Genomic DNA, 23,952 nt, shown 5'->3' on the forward strand with positions numbered 1-23,952 from the left:
TTTTGAAGAGAGATAAAAATGTAGACCAAAATATCTTAACAGAATCATTTTATGTTAATTACAAAAACTATTTAAACTTACTAAGCAAGAAAACATTAAACAGAAAACTTCTTAAAACTCATTAAATACCTAATTATGTCGTGTTTTAATTTACAATTGATGATTAATTTTCAAAGCCTCCTTTGTTTTTGTCATGAAAATACTTTAATTTTAAAATTACTTCAGTTACCTATACTATTATGTGTCAAAATACGAAAGCTTTTACCAAAAAAAATGTATGTAACAAAAGCTTTTAAAACTGTATGTTTGTAATTTAAAATGTAAATATTTGTTTTACTATGTAGCATTGAAATTTGATTGCTAATACAATTAATATTTGTGTGCTAGTCAGCATTTGAATTGTGTTGACTGTGTGATGTGATGTAACTTACACGGATGTGGAGTGTTATGTATTTATTTTACACATACAAGTACTTCACTATTTTGAGAGTATATGGAGACTGATGCCTGTACCTGATATCTTTAAGCTGTTGCTGAAATAAATATGTATGTTATTACACTGACACATTCTTTTATTTATTCCATAATTCCTCAAATATCCTAAAGTCAACAATTAATAATAATGAACGTTTCACCAAGAAAGTTTTGTTTTAAAAAGTACACTCCACTTAATAATTTTACTACTACATTTTTACCCAATAGATAAAAAAAAATCAAAATACATTTAGTTTAGACTAAAAATATTTAATCCACAAAGAGCAAAGGATTATTCAATACCATCCCATACACCAGAAGCAAACAATTCAAGTATGGATCCTCATATGGTTAGCCAGACCCAGGAAACTAGTATTTGGGAAATCTGAAAAAGTTTTCCTTTCTACTTGTGCTTAAAGTCTCTATAAATCCTTTTGCAAATATATAAAATTCTAAAGGTGAAGTATTCTAAAGATGTCACATCTATCCAAAATGTCTCACCAATTCTTTTAGAGATATGAGAAGAGTTTCCTTTCAATGAATCTTCCTTTCTACTTACATTTAAAGTCTCTATAAATCCTTTTGCAAATATATAAAATTCTAAAGATGAAGTAGAATTCTAAAGAGGTCACATCTATCCAAAATGTCTCACCAATTCTTTTAGAGATATGAGAAGAGTTTCCTTTCAATGAATCTCTACATGAAGGTTATCTACAGAATGCAAACAGTTCCGCAAACTCTGGTGGTGTTGAAAATTTCCCTATCAGGGCTTTAAAAAGTTGGAGAGATCTATGAACAAAGACCATAAGTTCTAGCAGTGAAGTTGCAGCCAAGTAAAATGAAGGTGACCATATGATTGAAAAAAAAAAAACCATCAAGTACCTATTTCGGACTCCAGCAGTAAAGAGTATTAACATAAAGTTTTATTTGAAGAAAGTATTTGTCGAGTTAATGCAAAAAGTTCCATAGGCCTACGACGATGTCCTGAGATCTGAGGTAAGATTTAGGTTCTACGAGATTCTCCCACAGAGGGATTTGTTTGGGAACATGAATCGCACAGCATCCGGCCCACGTGGCTGTCGCAGGAACGCCCTAAGGGGGCGGCTGGCACAGCATGGCGGCCCCTCGCAGCACCCAGTGCCCCGGGGGCCTGTCGCTGGGCAGGTCGATGGCCAGGAGGAAGTTGCTGGAGTGTCCGGAGGTGGACACTAACCCCCGCCTCTCGGCAGTCCGGTACACGGGGCAGGTGTACACGCCGTCGTCCCCCTTGCTCGCCGAAAGGGCCGGCTTCAACCACACCTGCAACGTGTATTTTATAAATAAAACACTGATTTAGTATATTAGAGTAATAAATGAAACACTGGAAACTCAATCATTCATCATCAGCTTTGATGAGACAAAGCTGCTACTTCAAAAAACTTTTATTAAAAAAATATTTACATTCAAGGCCTTTTTGAGGTTTTTTTTTCTGTAAACAAACAGTTTAGAGCCTAAAAAAAAATTTGGAGGTTTAAACACTTTTAGCTTTTTGCAGCATACTAGAGTGATACATATTGGTGTTAGCTTGATTTGCGGCAAATTATCATTAATTATTCCCTCGGTGGGAAAGTCAAGTTGGGGCCTGCTTTTAGGGCGCCACCGTATGGAAAGGACACATGGACCCAGTTGAAACCCCTCTCAGGGTGTGACGTAGCCCATGTGGGAGCAAGATTCTGACCCTCTTAGTTTCAAGTACCGCTTGCCAAGACCTGGCCCGCTATAGTAATGAACGCAGTGGGCTCTTTAAGGCGTCCACACGCCGCCGTGCAATAGGTTACACATGTGGCCAAACAAAACAAGACCACAATTTAACTCGCATGTCCAGATTTATTTAGAACTTACACGTTCCCGTGAATGTATTCTCTTAAGCAGGTAAAAAGCCCCAAGACACGAATTGCTTTAAGTCATGGTGTGGTCCACAAGCGTGGCCACACAGAGACATTACGTAACGGGTGATCAAAGACTCGTTAAGAGTTATAAAGTAATTATTTAAACAGTCTGCCAGCTGAGAGTAGCACCGAGGATAATGTAAATGATTCAAAAGACTTAATTAATAAATGAAAGCTACTTATCAGTGCAGGCAAGAGCTGATGTCCGCAGGGTGCTAGTGTGTCTGCTCTCGGCCGGTGGTGACGATGGACTGGGACAAGCGAGAGCTCTCCATGGGCAAAATGGCATCTTTCGTGCTGAGCGAGATTACCGTTATGTTGTCATGATTATGTGCCAAAGGGTTAATAAAACACTAATACAAATATTGCACGCATTCTCGCTGCTAGATCGCTTAATAACATATAGTGATTTAAAATATAGGATTTAAATAAAGTTTGGCTTCGGCTGGACTCGGGTCCACCTCAGGAGTGTTCAGTGCATCTTTACGTTGAGCAGAATTATATCTAAAAATCGATAAACAAAACTCTTCCGGCAGATCTACTGTGACACAAAACCCTTGGGACAAAAATTAAAGGTTTACAATAAAGCTTGTAATTACTTAAGGGGACGGAGCACTGATGCAATGGCGCCCTCTTGTGGGAGTCTGTAGCGCGCAATTTAAACACTCGCACGCAACACATGCACACGGATGGCGGTGGTTTGTAACAGAGGGTGATAGTGGGAGGAGAAAGGGTCTGAAGCGGTGAGGCACATGGGGCTTAAGGGAGGGCGTAGCCCTGGGCGATGTCAATATTAAAACTAAAACAGTAAAATGAAATCATTTAAATTCCTTAAAATAATGGTCATGAGATATATAATAATATGAACAATAATTTTATACATAACTGCTACTAATTTTTAAAACTAAGAAATTTATTTTTAAAAAGTTAACGTGCTGAAGGTGGTTTTCAAACTTGATTGTCTATTGACTTGTAATCCCTGCTTACGCCATGGGCAATCACCCTCACATTTATTCATGTGTGAGGAAAGAAATTAAATTTTGTCACCTTACCCTTTTCCTTAAGAACTCATTGGATGAAAATCATGCTTGTAGAAAATGAAAATAAGTTTAATACCTATTTAGAAAATTTTTTAATATATGAATGAAAAATGTTACTTTATTATTGGTGTAAATTGTTACATGGTGTGCTACATCATCATTTTGTCATATGATATATAGCCACCTCAATAGCAAATAATAACATTTAATTAACAATAGGTAAGTAAAAGTTTACAATCTCTTTCCTTCAGAAAGAGGTGAAATTTTTGCCCTCACACTTTTGTAAACGTTCCAACATCTGCTTGGAGTTGAAATAGTTTTGAAAACAGAAGTACCAATAAAAAGAGTTTTTTTGGGTCTTTGGTTACATGAAGACAACCTATGTATTCACCAAAAACGGTGTAAATACGGAGAACAAAACAATGTAGATGAGTGACTCATGAAACTCTCACCATAGGTGCTGTCGAGTAGAGCTGTCTTGGGAGAGGCTCGTCCAGGAAAGAACTGTCAGAATTCCAGCGACACCCTTCCAGGAAGAAGCCACAGATATATGCTCCCTGTTCCGGCCTCGAGATGACTTCAGCATCTTTCATCACCTGTGCAGATTCAAAATTAACATTAAAATTAAAAAAAAAAAAAAAATATATTTCATTTAGACCTTGCTGTTCCCCTGGCGACATGCCATTTCTGGCTTTGAGAGATGGAACCATACAATTTTTCAAGAAAAAGTTACGGGTTCGTTTTAAAATCAGCCACGTTAGTTTCCTTGTGATCATTAACACTTTTCATGTGATTTCCATTCTGTTTCTGACACTTTATTCATTACCATAAGAATATCACCACCAAAACCTGTGAGACATCTACATATAGGTGAGCGAAATGATAAGCACTCACCTCAAATTCAAAAGATAATTGGTGGATCGGAACACAATTCAAACGAGCATAATTCTGTAGCAGTGCCGTCAAGAAGGCTTGAGGTCGATATAAACCCGGCAACCAGAACTTTACCGGGAGCCCACTGGTCAGCCATGCCTGGGAAAGAATAATAAAAAAAAATCAACTTAAATTGAATATACAGTTTATAATTTTCTCCGTTAAAGAAAATGTAATGCAAGTTTCCCATTTAATATTGAATACAGAGTGGGCAAATTCAACCAACTAACTTCCTGGTTTGTAAACTCATCTTCTGCTACATAAAGAGTGCCACTAAGAGCGTTAATTTTACCTTCACAAACCGAAGACGCTCCTGCAAGTCGCAGAGGAAACTTGCGAGGTGCTTCGTGGTGGGGTAGCACCGGGTCAACCACATCTGAGGAACCGTGCCTTCAGCAACGCTCTTCAGCATGTCCTCCAGTTCCGTTGACATGACTATATGACCTGGAATGACCATTTGTGCACTCTCCTGAGAGTAATAACAACAAGCGTGAATTTAAATAACGTCACTTCCCTTCAATTTGCGCACAACATTATTACTCTAAAAAATATGAAGAATGTAGAAACAGCAGGCAACTTGCCTCTGAGGGCCCGGCACAGCCGCGCGAGCGAGGAGCGGATGACGTCCAGCAGCCGGCTGTAGCACCGGGCCTCCTGCAGCAGCACAGCCTCGACGGGCCCCGGGTCCCGGACGACCCCCGTGGAGAGGTCGGGGCAGCCAGCCAGCTGGTCCAGCAGCTCCGTGGTCGTGTTCAGCACCCTCTCGTCCCGGCACACCTCGTCTTCCCCCGCCGCGCCACTCTGACAGAGAGAGAGAGAGAGAGGCACTGGCTTCTCCATTTCCCCGAGCGAATATCAGTTTTTAAGTTCGTATCAAATCTAAATACATAGCAAGTGGAGGATGGGGGAATATTTTGGTTTCAATATTTATATAATAGTTTCAAAACCGCTTGAGCAAATACTGTTTTTTTTTATTTTTTTTATTTGATTAAAATTTTGAACTGAATATCAACCGGGGTGTCAGCACAATATTCTGTAGAAAAACTTCCCCGACTTTTCTGACTTTTCCATGACCTAAGAAAAATTACAAATTTTTCTGACAGTTGTTTCAAATTAATTTTTTCATATTTTGCAATATTCTGAAAGAAATAAATAAAGACAATCCAGGGTCCACCATCTCCACAGCTGTACAAGTTCAAACAGAACTTTGCATTCGCCATTTTAAAGTGTGCGTGACTGACTACATATACACTAAAACAGTTCTTGAAAAAATATGTGTTAAAAGTCTGGGAGATGGCATACCGGAACATGACATTTCCACCTCAAATTACTATCACTGAAGAATTTCCATTATGTTTTCAGATTTTAAAGTAAAGTCCCTGACTTTCCCTGACCAATTTCCGCTTCCCTGACTTTCCAGAATATGGACACCCAGATCAAATTATTTACGGATGTTGAAAATTATTGAAACATAATTACCGTATTTACTCGCATAATGTCCGCAGAAATTTGGCTACATTTTTGACAAAAAATGGAGTGCGGACATTATGAGGTGAAGTCCGAAAAAAAAATTTTTTCCTCAAAATTTTACGTTTTGGGTAGAGTAAAAAAAGTGTTCTCTCATAATTAGTTTACTAGCAGAGTGCTGGTGACTGGCGACCCTCCGCAGCGGGCGTGAGAAATGTGACAGGTGTCGAGATAATTGGGTGCCGGCGATTAGTGGAAGAGGCCACTCTTTTTTTTCTTCTCTAACTCGCGTGTGCGCTCTTACGTTCAGAAGCCGCAGCCAGCCTACACAAAATAAACGCTTTGCGTGAAAATATATTTTTTTTAATCTTTCATTGAGATGGCCACTGACGGCACGGGGCAGATGTCTAATGTCTGCATTAGCCGGCGCCGGCGAGCCTCCCTCCCTGTCCCTTGCCCACTGTGTGTATAAAAAAACCGTGCGCATGTACCCCCACCACTTCTCCGCTACCTCCCCTACTTTGTGACGTAGTGTGAGTTGACGTGTACTGGCTTGTGCTATATATAGCCCATCCCCTTGCAACTCGCGTGACGTCGCAGGCAGCTGCGCAGTGGAGTGCGAGTTTCTGAGTCCGGACGGTATCACCACGCTACAAAACCCTCTCAGCGACCGCTCCGGAGAAATGAACAACTCAAGGTCAAAGCATTGTTGACAGCGTCAGTAAATTTCCATCCCGTTACTGTGCCTTTCAGGGGTGACCAAGGTTGCTTTGTCTGGTGCGGACTTTATGCGGATTTTAAAAAATTACATTTCAAGTATTTAAAAAGAAATGTGCGGACATTATGCGATGGCGGACATTATGCGATTAAATACGGTATAACATAGATATCCATTTTCATTTTATCTAAAGTAAAAAAAAAACTTGTACCTGATTGAGGAGGAGCGTTGATAGTAACGTGCTTGTCTGCTGAAAGCTCCGCCTGAGAGCGGCATTGTCGTGCAAGCCTATGGCCGCCAGAGAAGGTGTTCCCTGAGCATGGCCCATAATCTCCTGCTCCACAATCTGCTTGCTGTCCACCTGGTTAGCACCTGCCAATCACCGGAACACATTGGGACATTCTGAATCTGCAGTTTGAATTTGATACATTGATAGTACCACCATAAGCACCATTAAACAATTTCACTAAAACCACACTGGAAAATTCTTAAGCATAAAATAACACAGAAACAATATTTTAAAATATTACAAAATGAAATTAAAAATTATTCTACTAAATTATTTTTTTGTGTCTTAAATCTAATTAATTAGTAACTCAAATCATAATATCAACTGAAACTGCTTTTTTGTTTATCAATTTAAAAAAAAGACAGCCCAAATTAGTTACTTTAGAACCACTGTCTAGGCCAAGTCAAACATGTATTTGAATGTCCCACTCTAAAGACTACAGTGGCGCTTTTGGTAGCACCGCCTGGGAAAACCAGTTGAAAAAATGGCGCATCCATGGTAAATTAGTCTCATGTGGATTTCCACCAATTTGTTTAAGTTACAGTCCGCTTTTAGCACTCCAAGTCTAGACAACAACAAAGATATTTAAAGTAAAAATTAAGACCCAAAACACCATTTTTTAAAAGTTCAATGTTAAGTAATCACAGGTCCTTTAATTAATATTCTATTTATTTCTTTTGAGGCACAGTAGACAATGTTCAAATTTGGAACATGGAACATCAAATCATGTGCATTAATCTGTATCCTAGAGGTATAAGACACCATCTCAATTTGTTAATGAAACAGAGTTGGCATAATTAAAACAGTTAACTAATATCTCGAAAATAGTATTTTCACCTAGTACGAATATCTTAAATAATAATCTTAATCTCAAAAGTACAGCAACAATTTTCTCATATATTTTGCCTTAACCACAAGAAACGTTCCGTGTACACGTAAAGGAACATTTATTTTCCCTTTCACATCAACACTTCACAAGACATTTGTGGCATGCTGAAGGCTCACCTGAAGCATCCACAAAGAAAGGGTTCTCCTGCTGTAGGATCTGCTCCTGAAAAGTATTTTCCAGCATTGTTGCCAACACGCGGTGGTCCCACTCGTCAGTTACACGACCTCCGTAGGTACACGCCCCGGCCAGGAGACGCACTGCTTCCAGGGGGACTTCCTGGATCAGAACGCTTTGCGTTACTAATTTATCGTGTTTTCCGTTAACTGAAGTTATTTTAAACCATATTTATGAGAAATCAACAAATAAATAACCCAGAAAAATAGCAATGATAGGCCCCAGAAGAGGATTCAGAGGCTTCTCCAGAACCGGGCGAGTCAGCCAACTGCTCCGGGTCCCGGAAGACTTTATTGTTGTTAGCACATAATTTAACAGACAGGTCAGTACCTTATGATTTTAATTGAGTACTCATGATTTCATATTGGAAATACAATAGCGATATCACCAGAATTTTATCATTAGCATTTATAAAACTAAACCAAGTGAATTAACCAGGAATCAAAATTATAATTTATCTTAAAATAAATTAGCAAACGCATGGTTGAAATTAAAGTTACAGGTTGACTTTATAATGTTGTTTTGAAGGGGTTTATTTTTCAAAGTCTCCCAGGGAAAGCTCCCTTTTCTCTGGGGGCTATCCCATTATCCACAGGCCTGCCACTAAGATTACTCACCAAAATATTTGTTCACTGCAAAGGTAAGTGGCCCAGGGCCACGCAAAGCCTAGGACTGCCACTAAGAGGATTCTGCATTCAAAGCAGCCTGTTGCGACACTAAGCGATGTCACTTCAAATTCCACCCAAGGCCCTCTGTGGCCGTGATCACTGGGGCTCATGTGGCAAGTTGGTTTGATCCCAATCCTTGGCATTATCCAATTTACTAGCACCACGTCACTACACAAGTAGTTCAAAGTAAGCTATAATCTTGGAGATCATGATGCTTTACACCAGTGTAAATAACTGTGTAATGTATAACAATTGCAATGTTAACTTTAACTTTAATTCCAGTTCACTGCAGTAGAAAGCACAAGCAACAGTGATACCAAGGAAGATAGCGCTGTAGTCAAAATAAAATTCACGAGGAAGTGGGTTCAAATCTCAGTCAAGACACTGAATTTGGTTTTATCCATTTTTTTGCACACCTCCAAGGGCTTATACTATGAAGCAAGGGGTTTTGTGTTATAATTCCAAGTAAAGCAAGGATTCTGGGAATTATAACCTAAGAAAGGATCGTTTAGCTTGGAAAACATACCCTAAATTTTCTTATCAAGATAAAATCAAAAAGATTAATAAGCCCAATAATTTGAAAAAAAAAAATCTACAGTTTGCAAACAAATATTAAATGATGTAGCACTTTCCCAGTTTTATTTACTACCTTTGATACCTCCATCTGCCAATGAAACATCAAATCATGTGCATTAATCTGTATCCTAGAGGTATAAGACACCATTTCCATTTGTTAATGAAACAGAGTTGGCATAATTAAAACAGTTAACTAATATCTCGAAAATAGTATTTTCGCCTAGTACGAATATCTTGAATAATGAGTTTAAGTTTCACAAAGCAATTCATTTCAATTGCTAAGAAGCCTTAAAAAAAAAGTTGATAACAAATGAAAAACCTGTTCTCCTGAAAATTACAATTTCGTGACACGTTGGTGACTTCTACCTCCGGGATACAGATATAATAACCAGTTTTTACAGTATTGATACGAGAGTCACAATTTAACATGGCATATCTTGCCTTTCCCTCTAACCTGACATTCCTCCAGGAGGGCATGGATCTGGAGAGCGCTGACGCGGAGGTCGCTCTCGGTGAAACGGTACGGGACGTTCCAGCCAACAGATCCGAACTGCAGCCTCTCCTGGGCCGCGGCGTGGAGCAAGCACACGCCGCACAGCAGCTTCCTGAACTCCCGCGGGTGCCGGCTGCTCTCCAGCAGCTCCGGGTCTGCCGCGGCGCTCTCGGTTGCCGACCTGCCCAGCACGTCAATCAACAGATCACTAACTAACGATGATGACTTGCTGATCGGCCAGGAGGATAGTTTGAATCCTCGGCCATCGCCACAATGATGATTACCCTGGAGTGACTGGAGCCAGTGGCGTAGCTAAAGTGACTGGCGCCCCTGGCCAGACTTGAAAATGGCGCCCCCTCTTGGATTAAAACAGAGGAGGGGAGAGTTCATTAACAGTGAAACCGTCGCGGCAGCGCCCCCCCCTGCTCCGGCGCCCCTGGCGGGGGCCATCCCTGCCACCCGCCTGCTACGCCACTGACTGGAGCGTACTAGGAACTATGCGGTCGGTCAACGAAACTACACATATAATGGAAAATAAAATGAAAAAAATACTTAAAATAGTTTAATTCAAAATTTTTACCGGTACAATATCACCTACAATTACAGTAAAATCATATTAGGAAATTCACAACTTAAAATTTCCTGCATAATAACCAAGGACCTATAAGTACATACAATTTTACCCTTTCAATAAATAAAATAAAATTCCATGTTTATAAGTGTAAACTAAGTACCTTAAGGCTGTCTTTCACACATAAAAGATTTTTCAATCATAAAGAAATGACAAAACAAAACAAGTTGAATAGACTTAGGATTCAGTTACTTAATTTCAATATTTGCACATCCTTATCTATTTGTGTTTGAGTACATAAAATTGGATAGTATTTATATAAAAAATAGTATTTGAATACTTTTTGGAATGTTATTTTTGGACTACATAAGATCCCCCAGAAAAACTCTGATTCAACTCCACACAACATTTCTATAAGAAATTATCCTTTTATGGTTTCTTTCTTTTTCTTTTTCTTTTTTTTTTGAAATAGAGAAACATAATGTAAAAGGGTCTGTTCAACCTATAATAACTTTATATGTATTTTTTATTGTGCAGCATGTCGGCTGTGTTGGCGGGAGAAACAATTTTGAACTGCATGCTTCTTTTCGCCGTGATTATCCGGCCGCAAGATGCTTCCCCTCACCAATTCTCCCTTTTCCCCACCTACCCCTCCACACCCAGTCCACTTCGGCACATTATACGTATTATGGAAAAATTGAGGTTGGTGTGAAAATAATAACGAATTGTCAAAATTATATTACTTTTGACCAAAAGAGCCAGAAGAACTGAAATGTCTAGGTGCAAGTTATTTCCGTAGCAGATCACGTCCTGTTGCTACGACAGGCAGGGGAACTGAGAGTGCACCTGACGACGTCACGCACGGCCCAGGGCTGCTCGCTGGCGATCTTGACCGCGGCGTGGAGCAGCGTGACGGGGATGGAGTCCGTGCACTGGGTGACGAGCCACAGGCGGAAGTCCGGGTGCGTGGTCTGGGCGGTGAAGCCGTCGCATGCCTGCGCCACAAACAGCGCACGGGCTAGGTGCTTGCGCGGTACACTGGAAGTAACGTATTTGATAGACTTCTGCGAATCTTCTTTTATTTGGATCAAAATTTCTAAGAGTATGTTAAATTATTCATGACAATAGTGAAATAATTTTTTTACACTTCACAGAAGTCCAAGAAAATTAAGTGCAAAATACAATAAAAAGACAAAAAAAAACAGTAAAATTTTACGTTTCAAAAATGATTTTCTGATCTAAACATAAAAAAGGTATTTATCATTTTTAATAGTCATCACAGAGTATGTTACATATAAAAAAAATTATGTACTATGTTGCAGAAAACAAAACCAAATTTCTTACAAAATCTATAAACTTCATACATGCTACCTTTACTAATTTAAATTTTTTTTTGAATGAGTCCTACTTGGTGTATCTATTTACTATTGGTAAAAAATAATTAAATAAAAATTGTTAAAAATATTTGCATGAATAATACTGTATGTAATTGATTCATTGAATTTTATTCTTAACGTAACCAAAATTATATTAATTTCCCATCTGTTTTAAATCATACTAACTCAAAAAAATTATTAAGAAAATGTGATTGGTGTTCTTTAATGAATTATTAAACCAAGTAGTAACACTCGAGTGATTATTATTCCAAAATGATATTTATATTATCATCATAATAGATTTCAGTAAAAGAATATAAATACCGCATATACTCGTTTATAGCGCGCCCTTTTTTGTGTCGTTTCAGATGGTACAGTATGCCACAAAAGTTTCGCTTTCAGATGGAAGAGTATTTTATTTAAGTATTTTCCTGACACATCACCACACATCAATGTAAATAATCATTTGTTTCATAAGTAATTACTTAACAGGTACCACAAAATTTTATTAAAATTTATTTATGGGGGGAAAAAAAATTTTTTCTTACGAATTTGTTGCAAAAATCGTGGTGCGCACTATACACGAGTAAATACGGTATACAAAAGTTTCCAAGCCAGAATAATTTTACATTATAACGCACAAGTTGGTAAATGTTTCTAGGATGCACTGCCGTCGCGGGCGGGGGGTACCTTCTCCAAGGAGGGCATGAAGCCGGCGGCGAGGTGGCAGTTGTGCAGCACGAGCCAGCTGCCGCTCTTACTGCAGTCCTGGATCATCTTCAGGGCCGAGGGTCCCTGCCCTTGTCCCAGGGACAGCGACTGCAGCTTGCTCGGCGACACGCCCTGCAACGGCAACCGAGAGGCTCCGGCCAGGGTGTCCACAAGGAAAAAAATATTTCGTACCAACTTAGGCGAGGAAAAAGTACTAGATAAGAAAAAAAAGTACTAAATTATAATTTGTTATGATTTTTAACAATTTAGGAAGTTATTATGACATTGCAATGCTCGAACTTAAATATCACACCACACACACATACATTCCATAGTTTTTAAAAATAATTTCGCTTAATAAAAAAATATATTGGAGTTACAATAATATTATTATATTAAAGAAAAATGTACTAGATCTGTACTAAACCACTAAAAGAGTTATAAAAGTACTAGATCTAGTACGAAAGTACTAACTGTGGAGACCCTGGCTCCGGCTTGTCCATCACCGTCGTCCTTACAACCAAGCCTTCGTCGCATAAACGGGGCAGGGTCGACATCGTCCGGGACTGCGCCCTCGTACAGCCTGGACCGTCTTCACGCGTCTCCTTTTCCCGACGCCTCCCTCTTGATTCATTCTCTTACTGATCACGTGTGCGAAGAGCAACGTGTGCGCTAGCCAGTTGCAAATAGCGTGCTAAACACCCTGTGATGGAGGAAGGAGGGAGAGTGCCTTGCACCCGTTAAGTATTATTAAGTAAACTATTGTAATCTGTTTATTCTTCTTCCCCGAGTGCTATGTTTTTTGTTCCGCAGACATTTCATTGTTATGTATTAACTTTACCAACACGAAGACAGACAAGAGCTTGCTGAAGCATGGTTATTTAAAATAAGTATCATATTACCTAATAGCCCATTATTAAGGAGCTGTATTGTATGAGGGTTCGTGTAATATTTCATTGAAGGTATTTATGTATTAACTATTTTTCACCAGTGGTACCACGTTAAATACATTTAAAAAATCTTTTATTAAGGTTCAAATATGCTGCAGTCACCATCATAACCCAAGTTAGGTTACCTTCCACAGTCCAAGGACTTCATCTTTGCTCTCTTTACTGGTAGTTTTAATTCTGGTATGTAATTATTTTTAAACATTTTCGTTCCTTGGAGTCTACCTTGGTGGTAGGCTGTTTAGTTAACTAAAAAACAATAATCGTATAACAGTGTTTGGAAACAAAGAAAAAAACGCTAAAGACTTTGATCAGCTACATGAGTGGCCTGGATATACTGTATTTCAATTATGTCCCACAGGGCTTTTATTCTGTTTCATTTTAATTTTTATATGATTACTCATGTACCGTGTAATAAACGAACCCGAACCAAATCTCTTTCTATGTAATCAGTAGCAGGTAAGGCATGTGAAACTTATGTGAGAACACATGTATACTGTTTGAACTAACATATAACAGCATACATGATGCTCAGCACAGGCACAATCTTGGAGTGGTGACCAAAGGAGTTCCGGTCCCATCCCCACACAATGACATAATGCGTAGGGATGGAGTCACCACTTCCCTCTCATTTGATGGCGGCTAGGTCATAGCAATAACACTGACATTTGGTCATAGCATACCCTGAACCACATTAATTGTCACTCTGATCATGTATCGTACGAGGAACAGCGTAGACCTCAGACATCATGGACAAGATGGCCAACATACAATGAACATATTGTGAGCGGCGTGCTTTTCTACTTTAAACCTCTGTAGTTGTGTGTGGGTCTGAAAACATGACTGGTGGCAGCCTTTCACCAAACGAGCAAGTAGAACTAGCCAAAATCCTAAACCATGTAAAAACACGATGGTTTATCGAAATCACGCTCATTTGATTCCACAATACAAGTAACAGGCATCCTGGTGGGGATGCGACCTAAGACTTCCAGGTTTCTATGAGAAAGCTAAACAGTTTAAAAATATGAACACACTGCTGAGTACAAGTAGCCGGATGCCTCATATCCAGATTTGATCCCAACACACTGCATGACTCAACTTATCAGCATCGAGCTAGTAACCGAAAGTCCAGCACCTGTTTTAATCTCGGCGGTCACATCTTTTAATTTTCAGTGTGTGCGGCACCGCACGGGCCAATGTGCTGCCTCGATTTAAAAAAATGCAAACGTAAAACAACAAATCTTCTGAGCATGCAGGGGGACCCGTCCTCACAGGCACTTGAGATGGCGCGACAGTGTTTCAGACGCCGCTCACCTGGTCCTCCGCCAGCTTGAGAATGGACGCGGTGGGGTCGGCGGCCGTGCAGGGGGGCAGCACGAGCATCAGCGGGGTGCAGCTGTCGTAGTCCCCCACGCACGCCGCCAGGTCCGCGGGCGGTGACGCGGCAAAACGAGGGCCCAGCTCCGCTGAGGATCCGCAACGCGCAAAACCAACAGCAGTGTTTACCAAAGGAAAATTAATTCCCCCCACCCCGTTGTCTTGGATCTTTAAATGTCAGCAGTGGCGTAGCCAGGATTTGTGTATGGGAGGGTGTTAAGAAGCATGGACCCCCCCCCCCCCCCAAACCCGTATTAAAGCGGTGGGTCCGGGGGTCCTCCCCCGGGAAAATTTTGATTTTAAGGTGTAAAATAGTGCTATTTTAGCAGTTTTCGGTACTTATATTTAAATATTGTAATGGTAAAAATTTTATTAATTTTAATATGAAATTTGTTTGAGCGATGAATAAGAAATTAATTAAAGATTTGGTGCTAAGGAAGGGGGGGGGGGGCGGGGTTTGAACCCCTAACCCCCCCCCCCCCCGGCCACACCCCTTATGTCAGTACCCTCTTTCAATTACACTTTACGACTCAAAAGGGGCACGGAACTTATCGTTGGACACTTTTTTAAGTAGGTGTATTTATGGAATACTGTTACCTATTATGACACTTGCATAGTCACTACCGTGAAATAATCAGTAATTCCTCGGCCATTACAGCTTGGGAGACTGTTCATGAATTTTAGACAGTAGCAAAGTAAAACTGCTTGGACATATATATTTTTTATGTCTAGCCAAGTTAAATATTTTGATAAATATTTAAATAACTGATTATTTTAATTATTAAAAAATTTAAAAATCTAAGATTGTGGAAACTAACCCAGCAATTGAGGGATCGTGCCTACAAGCTTAACTACTCTGCAGTTGGCAGTAGGGCTCAACCGATTAAAGCCCAATCCTACTTTTATTCAATGGCTTGGAATTCTAATCTTGGGAAAGCCATGGCTGCATGTTGTATTTCAAACTGCAGGCCAAACATAAATCTAAGAACCACTCAATGTTTTTTTGAGAGTGCACACCACAGAACAGATGTTATTTTAATCATCATATATTAAAACACACACTAAAGAACTATCACATTCTACAAAGACACTACTTATTATTTTTGTTGGATCAGATTCCAAATTTTTCAAATTCAAATGTCCAAAATAAGATAGAAAACAAAATATATTAATTATTAACTATAGTGTTAAAACATTCAACCCCTAAATGTTTGTTTAACATATTACGGTTGCTGAAACAATGAACATATATTGTATTTTAAGTTCAGAAAAATAAAAATAAAAATAGACCTATTAAACATCCGAGTTGTCAGTACAAATATTTGCTAAGTCACTAAATCAAATTGCGAATATTTTTCTTTGCATGGCTGTTACATTTATTTTTAAAATAATATTGGAATTAAGTAAAAAAAATATATTTTAGCATCCTTACTATAAAACCATTTGGACCCCATATTTTACACCGTTCAATAGATTTAATCAAAAAACCATGCATTCAAAAAAGCAAACCTGAGTACCACCTTCTGATTTTTTAAGTAACCAAATTTTTTCACACAAAACATATAAACATTAAATAATTATTTTTATCCTAAAACTGTTCCATTTAGCCCATTTCAAAAATCACAATACTTATGCATGTTCAAATGTCTAGTCAAATTCTAAAAAAATTATCATAAAATCCATTGTAAAATTTGTATTACTTCAAAATAGGTATTACATGAAACACTTTTTTTCTTACACACAGCACAAATAGCACTATCATGTTGGCCTCATACATAGATACATAATACCAACTGTCATTCTAAAAGAAAGGAAGACAAGACATTTAAGATATCCAAATAATTGGTTTTTGAGGTTTACTTCTTGTGTTACAATGTACAACTTAATGGGTGACATGTAGGTACATATTGAAAATTGGTGTTAATCTCAAATGTTTAGAAACTGAGGGCGTGCCAGTGTTAAGGTTTGAATACTGGTGGAAAATAATGGGCGCCACCACGTGAGTGGGCACCTGGACCCGACTTGAAACTCTAACTCAGGGCGTTACGTGGCCCGTGTGCGGCGAGATATTAGCCCTCCTGATTTTAAATGCAACACCTGTTCCTAACCAAGCCCGCTATCAGCGTCGGGCATGCTTCTAATTAACCGCAGTGGGCTCTTAGGGCGTCCCACACGCCGCTGATCAGGTTAAGGACCCACGTGGCCCCCCCGCACACAAAGACACGTGACTCAATTAAGTTGGTTTTTATTTACTCACGTTACACGCCCTTACACAGTCCTTCCTTGATACTGTTATAAAACGCCCGAGGCACGAATCGAATTAGGTGAGGAGGCGAACTACGCATGTGGTCGCCTCAAGTTCTTACTTCTTACACGGATATTAATTAAGCAGTCTCTCCGACCGAGAGAGGCCCCGAGGATATAAAGAAAACGATTTGGATAAATTACTTAACAGAATTACTTCTCGGTGAAACAACGGTGATGTCCTCGGGGTGTCTGCAGAGACGTCCGCTCTCGGCCGGCTGAAGAAGGAGACTGGGAAGAGACAAGGGCTTGCGGAAGGCAACATGGCGCCCTTCGTGCCGAACACAATTACCGTTAACAACATAGCTATTGCGTGCCCCGGGTTATTATTGAAAATAACATAAACTCTTTACAAAAATTAGCACATCACACCCATACCCAGACCGTCTGTAATAATTACTTATATGACAGAAAACAGTTTAAATCAAGTTACGTGCTAGTTCCTCCGCCGCTCGGTAGGGAGCATCCTTGTCCGTGCTTGCACGTATTTTATTACAAAACATCATAATTTAATTAAACAAAAGACATTCACATACATAGCCGTCATGACACTATTTTGGGGCGAAAAGAAAAGGATTACAATGATATTACTATTACAAATAGGGGTGCGGCGCACTGCAGCTAAGCGCCCTCTTGCTGTAGTTCGTGGCGCGCAGTTTGAATCTCACACGGCTACGTACGTCACGACACAAATGCCGGGTAGGAAAGGTGGTGGGAAAGGGAACGGAGGACGATCAGGCTCGTGGGACGAAGCCCCGGCTAACGTCAAAACATAATTTTTTTTTTTGTGATGTGTAATCTAGGGATTATTTAACATTGATTTAAATGTAAGATAAAATTTATCTTAAAAAACTACATAAATTGCTGAAAAAAGTAAAAAACAATAATGTAAAAATAGGTTACTTAATATTAATGTGGCTTATCATACCGACCAAATAACTCTTCACTTAAGTTTAAATAATCTGCACTTGTGAGACAAAAAAAAGCACAATTCTAAACTTAGAAAATTTGAGCTTATGACTGAGAAGCAGGGAATTTTATGATTCCAGTGTTTTAAATGCTTTGCCACAAATGAGAAGCTTCATATCACATTCAAAGCTTCAAGTAAAATGAACACAAAATTTCCTGAGGAAGTCAAATTCCATATATATTAAAATGAGCTTCGAATTGATTCGCTTAGTCAAAGCTTCCCACAGGCTTAATAGTTTATGTCAAATTTTAGATTTTACTACATTTCCTCCAATATGTTTCTTCCTATCTTTTAACTCAAATCTTAAATCTCTGAAATATTAGATTTGATGGTATTTCAGTGAGAACTTCAGTCCTATGAATGATGTTATTTTTAAAACTTGCCAAATGACAGTAGCAAAACTAAAACTTTGTTAAAATGCATAACTAGCAAAACTAAAATTAGTAATAAATAATAGATCCTTTAAGAATAGTCTTTAACCATCTGCAATCTGTAAATAACATCATGTACCGGTTGGGGCAAAAGTTAAATCTCTCTGTCAGTTTTTCATAAATTGCACACTGTTCACTCACAAAGTATACTGTCTTGGGGATCGAGATGCAAATCTGGGAACCGCACATGATCATTGCACTTACTTGAGCTGTGGCACTATCTTGCGAACCACCTGACATGGTTGACCTGACCGGAAGGTCCGTAAGGCCTGCCACAGACACCGTCTGCCTGCGGCTCCACTCCTCCTGGTACTCGCCAGCGATCGCACCGGCTGACTCGTAGAAATCGCACTGGTTCTGCGGGTGGCGAACTTGCTCACTCGCTATAACACTGCTGCTAGTCGGTGAAACTAGTCGATCACGTGCGCCGGACACCGTAACCCTCTACTGTTGCCAGCCGAACTCCCGTCGCTGCACACGCTACTGCTTTGTCGCGCTCCACTCCTGTGAGTCTCGGGTCCCTTCGCACCGCCACACTCTCTCTCTCCAGTGCTAGTATCGTCTCCTTACATCACCGGAGCGAGAACAGCACGTCCGAACAAATGGCATGTTCCGCCAACTCGGTACCAAAACATTCAAGGATTGGATAAATAACTTTTAATATTCACAAAATGACAAGGAAACACTTAATAGTAAAATACAATACATATGAATCTAAGTTTCTAATAAAATCATGGATACCAAAATAAATATTGACCACAGTACACCTTCCTCACGGCCCATCCTTGGATCAGATGCATATTCACAACTTGGTAAGCATCATCATGAAACGTAAACTGAAGTGGTAGCTCAGCGCTGCACCGAGGCGAACCCCAAAAGAAGCGTGGGGACTCACCTGCGACGAAGCACCGCAGGCCGGGGATGATCGCGTCTGGTCGCAGGCAGCGCAGCACCAACATCCTCCGGAAGTGAGAGAGGGCGGCGTCCCACGGCTCGGGGAGACTGCAGGCGTGAGGGCCAGCGCTGTCGTACACAGCCTTCCACTGCTCGCCGTTGGCTTCGAGGTGCTCCAGCAGGCCCTTCAACATAACATACCCACGATGCGTTGTCGTACACTGCAGAGACCAGTCATCGTTGAAGAAACTACTTCAATGTAACCTCACACAACTTTATATCCCCTTTTTTTTTTTGACGTGACGTCTAATAAATCGATGAACGCCAGCTGCACGCACGAAAGTGTCCTGTTACTCTAATTGTAGCGTTATGCTGTGTCCCATTACGCTCATTGTTCCGTTACGCTGTGTCCCATTACGCTCATTGTTCCATTACACTGTATCCTGTTACGCTCATTGTACGCTTGCGCCGCATCTATCTCTCTTCCACTCGATTGGCCTATGCATCCAAGGAGAAGAAAGACAGCGGCAGCACACAACTTACATCTACACGTGAATTGTTTCTTCGACTGTTTATAAATTGAAGTGAAAAGTTAATGTGGTTTTCATTGCTTATTACAAAAACAATTTCGGCAATAAAGGTTAATTATTCTTGCATTTTAAAAATCTGATTAGTATAATTTCAATTATTTATTATTTAATTATTAAAATTAAAATGATTCAATTTTATTCATAAAAGTATGCAATCATTTCATCAATGTTTTGTTATGACGTTGTCACGTTAAACTATCGTCCGTAAACCAACTTTACAGACAACCAATTTTTTTTTGTTGTTTTTAAAAAAAATTTAACATCTCCACTTTATCCCAGAATACTTCAAGTAAAATTTGAAAAAAGGCATATACTCTTATAGCTTAATATTTTCGTTTATTTTTGTTTACTGTTTTTATGTATTTATTATATCTAGACAAAAGAGTATAAGTCAAAAACTAGCAAAAAATTATCATACATTTATTTTTCATTAATTTTATACTAAGCTGGGTCATATACATAGAAACATATTTCAAAACACACTTACACAAAACAGATTGCAGTGTAATGTTAAAAATAAAAAACCAATGTCTCCCCTGAAAAAACACACTTATCAACATTCTCTTTTGCATTAACAGTCTGCAATTATTGTGTTCATGACATACCTAACTAGAAGTCTTAAATGCTAGACACAATACAATAATGCCAGTACATAAAATTATAAAATACAAACACAATATGTACATGTATGGACTATTATAAATAACAATGATTACAAGAATACTAGACAACACAATAATCTCATGATCATGTGACTATATTTAAAGTTATTATATCTTTCAATTTATAATTTTCTTTAATTTATGGTGAAATGATACCTAGAAGAATGGTTTAAGAAAGAAGTTCAACCATTATTCTAAAAATAAAATCAACATATTTGGTTTATCATAAGAATAATTGAACCCAGTCTTGAGGAGAATGAAGTTCCTGGTAAAACAAGTTATTTACCTAAAAAGAAATTTTTTGGAGACAATGTTTTTCTACATTACAAAAGTATAAAATGAACTTGGAACGTAAACATAAATAGAGATAACCTTGAAGTGCTGCAAGTTGTTCAGCCGGCAAAGCTCAGACCAAGAAGAACTAGGCAGCCAGTCGAGCTTGGAGTCGTAATTAGATCCTTCATCACCTCCGGTGAGAAAGAAAATCCATTCAGAGTTTTCAATGAGTCCACTATTCATCAGAGTGTTTACTGCCAGCAGTACAGAAAAAATAAGCTTGTCCTGAAACATTTCCGCACATAATTATAAAGAATGAAAATAGGGTCTTTCTTAACACTGCAAGGTTATTCATCAATAAAAGTTTAAAGCCACTGAACTTTAAGTATAATCATGAGATCCAAACCATTAGATACCCATTTTGTGATCTTAAATTAATATTGATGAGCTCAGGCATATTTAATACACAACATGGTGCTTAAGGGGCCCGCCCAGACAGATATGTTTTTGTGTTAGTGAGGCGGGATGATAAGTGTGACGCTCGCTGGTATTTATAACGCGATATTACCTCCAAGCACAAGGCTCTGTACTTGTGTGCAGTTTAGTTTTCTCGTCATGCGTATGGCAAATATGAGATTTGAGTGGTGACCATAACATTACAAGGCAGAGAAATCGAGTTAAAGGTGTAATGCAAGTCCCTTGAATGCTTTGAAGAATAGGTACCGAGTTTTTCATGCGTAAAAATTATTCTGAAAACATTAACCATTATAACTTTTCTAAAAATAGTTAAAAAAAAATAGGAAAATAGAATACAGATCTACTCATCTGCCTTCAGCATATTCTTAAATGCTCTTTGTAAACAGACACCACTTTGATATCTTGAGCAGATTTCAAATTGCATGGTTTCTTCTGAAGCTCTGCACACTGTGTGTGCCCAGATAGGCCCCTTACAGGAACCTTGAATTTATCCATTTGTTTTCTATAATTTAAATATAGAGCTATTTATCCAAGCATTTGGCATGACACATAACTGACATCTTCCTGAACTTTTATCCCTTGTCACAAACTATGTATTATTTACTAACAGGCTCACTCGCTATTCTATGAGGAAATATATTATTATTATTATTATTATTATTATTATTATTATTATTATTATTATTATTTCATGCAGGCAATTACAACTACCATTATAATCACCCCAGTCCACTAATGTTGACTTCAACAAGTGCCCAACAACTGAGGCCTATGCAATAAATACATAGTTAAAAAAATTGATATGTAAGGTTCATTGCCGGCAGTGGAAAAATATTTGAAATTCCAAGATGCTGCGGCCTAGTCATTTTTTAAGTGGAGCCTGAGAAATAAAATCCAGACACTGGAGTAATTCAGTACCTCTGACATTTTAAAATGATAAAAAATTATGAGCTCAACAACAAACTTATGTCAATAAAGTTTTAAATTTAAAAAAAAACTCCATAATATATTGAGTGTTTGGGCTTAAGAAAAATACTGTAAATGGTAATGAGTATGTATGTATTTTTGTTTATAACACTGTTTACTTATATTTTAGACAATTATTCAATACCAGTTACGACTTCCTTCACACAAGCTTATAAATACATTAAGTCCTTGTTTTCTTTCAGTGAAAATGTATTCATACCTGCTCAAATATGCTCCTGGAGATGAACGCATATAGGGAGTAGCTGAAATGCTTCCCCACATCTGCGAGTCTTTGTTGCAAGTCATCCACTTTCTCAGTATTGTCAAAAGCTGCCTTGAACAAGCTGATGAACCACGTGAGCGAATACTGGTACATTGGGTTTATGGTAGCCAGGTCACCTGCAAAGAAAGATACAGCAGTGAACAGTGGCGTGCTCAGGATTTTGCTCTGGGGGGGTCAGGCAGAAAACTAGGGCCTTTCCGGGGGGCCTGGGGGGTATGGAATACCCCCCAGCTAGGTGGGGGGTCCGGGGGTCCTCCCCCGGTAAAATTTTGAAAAATACGTGTTCAATATTGCTGATTTAGGCTATCTAAAAATACTGTTTAATTAAACATTTATGATTGTGTCATTGAATTTATTTTAATATCATACTAAATATTTTTTTTTTTCATTTTATGAATTTAATATTAAAATATTTTTAGCCCTGGAGGGGGGGGGGGGTGTCCGGTCCCGCTCGTCCGTCCCCCCTAGGCACGCCCCTGGCAGTGAATTGGCCAATTACCAAGCCACGCTCCTTGCCAACTGAACCGCAATGCAATCTCAACTTACCGACGGTGGAAAACAGAACAACGGCGTGTTCGGCCATCGGCCTGTACTCGTCGCGAGTTTCGTCAATGCTCTTCTCGACCTCCTCAGAGGCTTCCTCCTTCTCGGCCACCTCAGTGGACAGCGTTTTGCAGGAGACTACGACCTGAACAGCTACTTCATCTTCTAGAATGTCCCCATCGTGCGAGGATAGCACTTGCAAAATCTTGTCCTCAGCATCTTTCAACTGTCTGAAACATAAGTGGGCCAGGATAATATTGTAATTGCTCCAAGGTTTTCATTCCCGTCTCCTCTTTCAGTTGATATTATCACACAAATATCACTCCAGTTGTTTTATAAAAGTTAATATTAATTTGAGAAATTTCAAGTTGAGAAATTAATAAGGTAGTGAGTTACAAACAACTTGATAAGAGCTGTGTGTTTATAAATTGTGAATTGTCAATTACCACACCTGTTCGACCTCATTGTCAAACGATGCATATGCTTTAGCACTTACAGCAGGTGATGAGCCATTTGCATCATTTTAAACTGATGAAGGTATAGTGGAGTGCATACCTGCATGGTATCTTCTCTCACACTCTGGGAAGCAGAGTTGCGTCGATTTGTAAGTGGGTGGTGCGCTTCATGCATTTTTTTCGTGTCTTAGAGATAAAATGGTCTCATCCACTGGCTACTAGCTTCTGTATATTCAATGTGCAGTACCAATAAGCATGCAGAAATGAAACAGCTACAAGTATTGCTAACTATTGCGCATTCTAACAAAACATGATCAATATGACAGAACACAATCCATGTACGTATCAATGTCCAGAGGTGAACCTGGTAGAGATACCCTACCAATCAGAGTTCCTCCATGGAGCGGAGTGGCCAATCGGAGGCAGAGCCTGTGCTCTACTGTACCATGCAGCCAAATACGTTTGCATTC

The 23,952-nt window shown here is 39.1% G+C and overlaps 1 protein-coding gene across 1 annotated transcript in view; it reads right to left on the minus strand.

Annotated features, from left to right (window-relative positions):
• Positions 1-438: 438 nt before the first annotated feature.
• Positions 439-23,952, minus strand: part of LOC134535373 (dynein axonemal heavy chain 7-like) — a 145,720-nt gene continuing 122,206 nt past the window's right edge. Inside the window, exons 48-62 of the mRNA XM_063374446.1 lie at positions 23,031-23,257; positions 22,422-22,600; positions 20,855-21,043; positions 19,232-19,415; positions 14,569-14,720; positions 12,287-12,439; positions 11,067-11,215; positions 9,611-9,830; positions 7,855-8,014; positions 6,772-6,932; positions 4,957-5,176; positions 4,668-4,819; positions 4,337-4,474; positions 3,895-4,038; positions 439-1,773 (exon numbers count right to left, since the gene is read on the minus strand). Coding sequence (XP_063230516.1) covers positions 1,567-1,773; positions 3,895-4,038; positions 4,337-4,474; positions 4,668-4,819; positions 4,957-5,176; positions 6,772-6,932; positions 7,855-8,014; positions 9,611-9,830; positions 11,067-11,215; positions 12,287-12,439; positions 14,569-14,720; positions 19,232-19,415; positions 20,855-21,043; positions 22,422-22,600; positions 23,031-23,257 — 2,635 coding nt within the window. The 3' untranslated portion in view covers positions 439-1,566. The remainder of the gene's footprint in view (positions 1,774-3,894; positions 4,039-4,336; positions 4,475-4,667; positions 4,820-4,956; positions 5,177-6,771; positions 6,933-7,854; positions 8,015-9,610; positions 9,831-11,066; positions 11,216-12,286; positions 12,440-14,568; positions 14,721-19,231; positions 19,416-20,854; positions 21,044-22,421; positions 22,601-23,030; positions 23,258-23,952) is intronic.

This window comes from Bacillus rossius, chromosome 8, assembly GCF_032445375.1.
Source record: "Bacillus rossius redtenbacheri isolate Brsri chromosome 8, Brsri_v3, whole genome shotgun sequence".
Taxonomy (NCBI): domain Eukaryota; kingdom Metazoa; phylum Arthropoda; class Insecta; order Phasmatodea; family Bacillidae; genus Bacillus; species Bacillus rossius.